Genomic DNA, 6,000 nt, shown 5'->3' on the forward strand with positions numbered 1-6,000 from the left:
CCCCGCCCCATTGCAGGCCCCTCACCACCCCACTTCCTCCAGCCCAGCCCCGCCTCTGTGCAGGCCCGGCTGCACGGGCCCCACCCAGCGCTCGCCCCGGCCCAGGGCGGGCGGGAGGGCGGCCCGCGGCCCCGCTCACCGGCAGGGGCGCGCCCAGCAGGCGGTGCAGGGCGGGCAGCTGCGCGCCCAGCGGCAGCGCCTCCCGCAGCGGGTGGACGGGCGCGCGGCGCGGCTCCGGGAAGCTGGCGCACGAGAAGGGGTCGCTGTCGTCCAGGTACTGCAGGCGGCAGAGCGCGGCGCCGGGCCCGGCCTCCATGGGCGCAGCGCTGTTCCCCGCGCGCCCACCAGGCGCAACTGCCCGCGCGCCGCCCGCCCGGCCCAGGGCCAGGCCGAGCCCGCGCCGCGCCCCGCCCCGCTGCCCGGCCTGGGGCGGGGCTACGGCTCGCCAGCCAATCGCTGGCCGGTAACCGAGACAACCGGCCACTACAGAGCAGCCGATTGGCCAGCGCTGCCGGCGGGCGGTGTCTGGCTGCGGCTAACGGGCCCCGCGGAGCAGCTGCTCCGGGCAGGTGGGGCCTGGGGGCTTAGCGCACCCCAGCGGCTGCTGCAGGTAGGAGGCAGCGGCACCAAGTGCCTGGGGGCGCGCGGCAGTGGGAGGGGGCGCAAGAGTGAGGAGAGGAAGGGGGGGTGCAGGGGCTCGGGGAGGGGGGGTGCCGGGGGCCAGGAGGGGGTGCAGGGGCTCGGGGAGGGGGGTGCCGGGGGCCAGGAGGGGGTGCAGGGGCTCGGGAAGGGGGAGTGCCGGGGGCCAGGAGGGGGTGCAGGGGGCCGGGGAGGAGGAGACGTGGGGCACAGGGGGCTCGGGAAGCAGTGCAGGGGCACGGGGTACAGGGAGCCCAGGAGGGGGTGCAGGGGGGAGGGAAGGCCCAGCAGGGGGTACAGGGGGAAGGGGGCGCAGGGGAGGAGGAAACGCGGGGGAAGGGGGCACAGGGGGCTTGGGAAGGAGTGCAGGGGCACGGGGAGGAGGGGGTGCAGGGGGAGGGGAAAGGGAGGGAGGCCCAGCAGGGGGTACAGGGGGAAGGGGGCGCAGGGGAGGAGGAAACGCGGTGGAAGGGGGCACAGGGGGCTCGGGAAGCAGTGCAGGGGCACGGGGAGGAGGGGGTACAGGGAGCCCAGGAGGGGGTGCAGGGGGAAGGGAAGGGGAGGGAGGCCCAGCAGGGGGGAGGGGGCGCAGGGGAGGAGGAAACGCGGGGGAAGGGGGCACAGGGGGCTCGGGAAGGAGTGCAGGGGTATGGGGAGGAGAGGGGGAAGGGGGCCTGGGAAGAGGATGGGGGGGCCGGGGGGGGCCCAGGGGAGGAGGAGACATGGGGGAAGGGGGCACAGAGGGCTTAAGAAGCAGTGCAGGGGCATGGGGAGGAGGGGGTGCAGGGAGCCCAGGAGGGGGTGCAGGAGGAAGGGGATGAGGGGGCTGGGAGGGGGCCCAGGAGGAGGTACAGGGGGAAGGGGAGGAGATGGGGCACAGGAGGGAGGCACAGGTGGTAGTAGAGAAGGGGATACATTAACATCACCATAGGCACTAGGAGCGTAAGGGGTGCCCAAGTGGGGTCATGTGATGGAGCATACATGGAACGTGCTAGCTGCTGTACAGATCTGTGCCATAAGGGACTGTGCAGGCAGTTAGCTCAGGATGGAGCTGTTGTCTTCCCCACACCCCTTGTCTGCCATGCGCCACTGGTTCTGCTCAGGTTCCCTCACCCGTGTGCAGGGCTAAGCCCTGGCAGAACCATGTCACCAGCCTGGGGCCTGGCCTTTCCCAGCACTAGGAGAGAAAGGACATCTGGGGCTAAGGCTCTCATTAAAGTTGCTAATCACCAGATGTGCCCACTAGAGGGTGTTTGGAATCCCTGGCCTGCGGTTCTTTGATGAGCCAGCATGCTAGCTGCACAGCGGTGACTCTTGTGAGGCCTGGCTGAACATGGCACTGACACACCCACAGGGTATTGCTCAGGCCACTCACATGGTCAGTGCTGTCCTGGAGCCTTTGGCGCACATTGGGCTGATTTCTGCCCCTTGGCTGTTGACAACCTTTGACCCTGACACAACTGCATGTTGGTGGCCAGGTGGAAAGATCTCCTAGAGCCACATGTGTCAGCGAGCGCACCCCGGCACTCACATGTGCTCAGCTCCAGGGACCTGGGGAGTCCCAGGCTGAAGTCCCAGCAGAGGAGTCTGGCAATGCACATTTTTCACAGTTGCTGATGAAATGATGGCCCCTGTCATTCACACATGGATTGCAAATTACAGTGGCCAGCTTTTATTTGACCTTGTTTTATTCTGTAACAATCTTTTCTCTGTATTGAACAGATCACTGGGATGGCGAAGGAGTAACTCAGGGAGGTACAACTCTCTAGTGCCAGTTCCACAGCCAGTTGGAACCGCCATGTGCCTCTGTGCTGCACACAACAGACTTAGAGAGCTTCACAGCTGTGGCTGGGACAGAATCCCCATCACCTGTACCAAAGCACAAGGCCCCGATGCCTGAGCTAATGGAGAATCTCTGCTATCTGTTAGCAGTGCAGGGCCCATGACAGCCAGGGAACTATGAGAGATATATGCATTTACACACCAGCCTGTTCATTACACACTTGCCTATATAGACAAAGCTTGCCTCAGAACCAGCTGTTCAAATCTTCCATTTGACATCAACATAAGAAATCTTTGTGCACCAAGTGCTTCCATCCCGTAACTTCCAGTCTTTGCGTGGGCTTGTCTGAGATGGTTGGGACATTGTATAAAAAGAAAGACGACCCTGTTTACATTAAGGTATCGCCATTTGTGCACAATTGTGATAAATCTTATACAAGTATGTCTTGTAAGGTATCCATGAAAGTCTTATGATCTGCTAAGTATTATTTTCCTATTTAAATCCATATATCACCATTATATCTGAAGTTATGAAGATTTGCTGTGTGTTTGTATCTCAAATGTGTTGTGTTCCTGGATATCACCCACAAGACAGATTTGCATCAAGGCTAGTCAGCCATGTGTTGATGGCCCATAAGGAGAATCATCTCTTCAGTGAGTCCTTCTGAGTATTCTCAGAAGGCATGCTGACATTGGATGACCCATGACTCAGCAATGGCATGTAAGGACAGGTAATCCAAGACTTTGTTTGTGCCATGCACATCAGCTGAGTATATAAAAGTGGAGACTGTGACATCACTTCTTAGCCTCTTTCCTGCTCCACATCTCTGGATTATGATTTCTAACAAGAGTTTAGGACAATGGACTGAGGGCCCCAATATTTGGGATGAACCAGAGCCACTTATTACAAACTGGCAGATTGAACATCATTGCTATTAACCTGATCTACAAACTCTGAAATCACCTGTAATGTATATGATTCATTTAAACCTCTTAACTCTTCCTTTTTTGTATACTAATAAACCTTTAGATTTTAGTTACTAAAGGATTGGCTACCAGCATGGGTCTGGGTGAAATCTAAAGTATATTTTGACCTGGAGTGTGTGTCTGGTTCTTTGGAATCGGAAGAACCTAATATATGTGATTCTTGGTTTAATAATCATTTATCCCAAGTCTGGATGGTGTATGAGGGGCTAGAGGGCCTGAAGGAGATTCTGTGGCTTCCTGGGATCGTTAATAGTTCTGCCATCTTTCTTTGGAAAATTTCAGGTGCACTGATAATCCTCAAAAGTAAACTCCCCCTAAGGGTGTGATAAATTAGGTTAGTTTAGCACTTTATGTGATTTTAAAGGAATTTGCCAGAATCCCTTTGAGGCATCCAGCTTGGAGAATACTGTATCTCATTTCACTTTGTGGAGTAAGTCAGCCCGTGTCAAGAGCATTTTTTTCCCCACAGCTACTTCATTGTCTTTTTAAGAGCCACACGGATTCATATTTTTCATTATAACTGGTATCACTGGGGCACATCATGCTTTTGGCTCAGCAATTTTCTTGATTATGCCAATCATTCTATTCTCTTTAATGCCGTTTCCACTTTATGAAGTAGTGGGATAGGAATCGTGCGAGATGTATGTACACTATACGGTGCAGCATTGTCTCTTAAGGTTATTTGTACTGGATCTCCTGTCAAAAGTCGAATATCACCAAATATTCCATCGAGTTCTTCCACCTTTCTCACTAGGCCCATCATAGGGTGTTGGTTTGTGGTGCTTTGACCACATACAATCTGAAAACACAGCTTTAGTCTTTGTAAGCAAATGCAGGCAGAGCTCTTATAAAACATTCAACATTTCCTCATGGTTCTTGAATTCTTTGGTGAAAACATGCTCTTTCATTAAACCACATTTCTCTGAGGTATAAAGTATGCATCAAACATAGCCAGAGCCCTTTAATAGTTGTCTTTGTGGCTGTCTTCAGTAAAGCCAAAGGATTTAAAGATATACTCTGCCTTGCTTCCCCATAGCATAAATTAGATACCTGTATATCTCCAGGGTTTTTTTTGTGGAATTTAATTGCAGTTCAAAAACTCTCAAAATACTGCTTCCAGCCATCTATTGTGAAGGTTTGTGAAAGCTGACATTTTCTGGGGCATTGAAGAGTGGCATGTTGATGAGATCCTGCATCATGTTCCTTCCGTCTGTAATCTTTGCTGTTTTCCATATGTTTCTGTTCTCAGTTAACTTCTGACACCTGGCATGCTCCTCTACCAGCTGTGGACTGTCTACAGAGCTTGCTTACACACTCCTTTAATGTTTACATACATTCCTTTAATGTTCTGCCAGGTGTGGGTGAGGTTCATTTAAATCAGATCTTGTGCACAAAGTGTCACCTAGTGGCTGAATAATGTAATACAAGGCTGTAATGGAATGCTAGAGTCTGCTTGGACAGAGCTCAAAGTATAACAGAAGTAGCAATCAGCCCTCAAAAGCAGTGTGATCGATAGGGTGACCAGAAAGCAAATGTGAAAAATCAGGCCAGGGTGGGAGGTAATAGGAGCCTATATAAGAAAAAGACCCAAAAATCAGGACTGTCTGTATAAAAGCGGGACCTCTGGTCACCCTAGTGATCAAGGAAAACCAAAGGGTGCTGGGTAAATAGAGCTGCTAGAGAATCAGGATCTATGAGAAAATGCTAAGGTTGGTTGGACTAAGGGATGACAAGGAGCCTGTATGGCCTTTCTGGAAGGATGCCTGGAGTTCTGTCCCCAACAGGTAAGGGAATAATATAGTTGTATCTCTTGTAAACCTTCATGAGGGCAGGTCTTCACTATCCCCCAATCCGGCAGGTAGAGATCGCTCTATCAGGGATCGATTTATCGCATCTCATCTAGACGCAGCTAAAGCAATCCCCGAATGTGCTCCCCATTGACTCTGGAACTCCACGAGAGGCGGAAACGGAGTCGATGGGCGAGCAGCAGCGGTTGACTCACCACTGTCCTCACGGCCAGGTAAGTTGACCTAAGATACGCCGACTTCAACTACGCTATTTGCCTAGCTGAAGTTGCGTATCTTAGGTCGACCGCCCTCCCAGTGTGGATCAGGGCTAAGTCAGGGTGTGAGCTGCTCAGTGCCAGCATCAGGAAGAAATCTACCCAAACAGTCTGATACTGAATGGAGTCATTAGAGCGAGGTTTCCACTTTCCCCTACCACTTCCAAAATGGGCAACAAGATACCTAACCATGTACACTGTTGGTCTGTTCCACTGCAGCAGTTCTTGCACATTCAGTCCCCTGCTAATGCAAGACAGTAGGGTGTACTATTCAGCTAAAGTATTGACTTGGAATATTCTAGAAATAATTGAAAATATTCAGTGTTTGGGTATTGCAGCAGAACTCCTCCCATATACGTTTCTATGCCCCCCACCATCAGGGATCTGGAGGCCCTGCTGTTCTCATGGTCTGTTCCCCTCCCCCCCAATATGAGCAGGTATCAATGGGCCCCTGTTCTGAGATTATCTGAGCCCTCTTCCTTCCCCCTGGGTGTGTGCCTCTAGGAGTTTCTAAGCCACTTTCCCTGACC

General features: G+C 53.1%; 1 protein-coding gene and 1 long non-coding RNA gene across 3 annotated transcripts in view; one reads left to right on the forward strand and one right to left on the reverse strand.

Annotated features, from left to right (window-relative positions):
• The window catches only part of FHOD1 (formin homology 2 domain containing 1), a 63,837-nt gene extending 63,507 nt beyond the window's left edge, over positions 1–330 (reverse strand). For both annotated transcript variants that reach the window (XM_030581365.1, XM_030581364.1), the window contains exon 1: positions 140–330. In XM_030581365.1, coding sequence (XP_030437225.1) covers positions 140–316 — 177 coding nt within the window. In that variant the 5' untranslated portion in view covers positions 317–330. The remainder of the gene's footprint in view (positions 1–139) is intronic.
• A 195-nt stretch (positions 331–525) lies between these two features.
• On the forward strand, positions 526–2,652 carry LOC115660227. The gene is made up of 2 exons (XR_004002782.1): positions 526–610; positions 2,362–2,652. It is a non-coding gene; the product is annotated as an uncharacterized LOC115660227 (long non-coding RNA).
• The last annotated feature ends 3,348 nt before the right edge of the window (positions 2,653–6,000 follow it).

Source organism: Gopherus evgoodei, chromosome 12 (genome assembly GCF_007399415.2).
Source record: "Gopherus evgoodei ecotype Sinaloan lineage chromosome 12, rGopEvg1_v1.p, whole genome shotgun sequence".
Taxonomy (NCBI): Eukaryota; Metazoa; Chordata; order Testudines; family Testudinidae; genus Gopherus; species Gopherus evgoodei.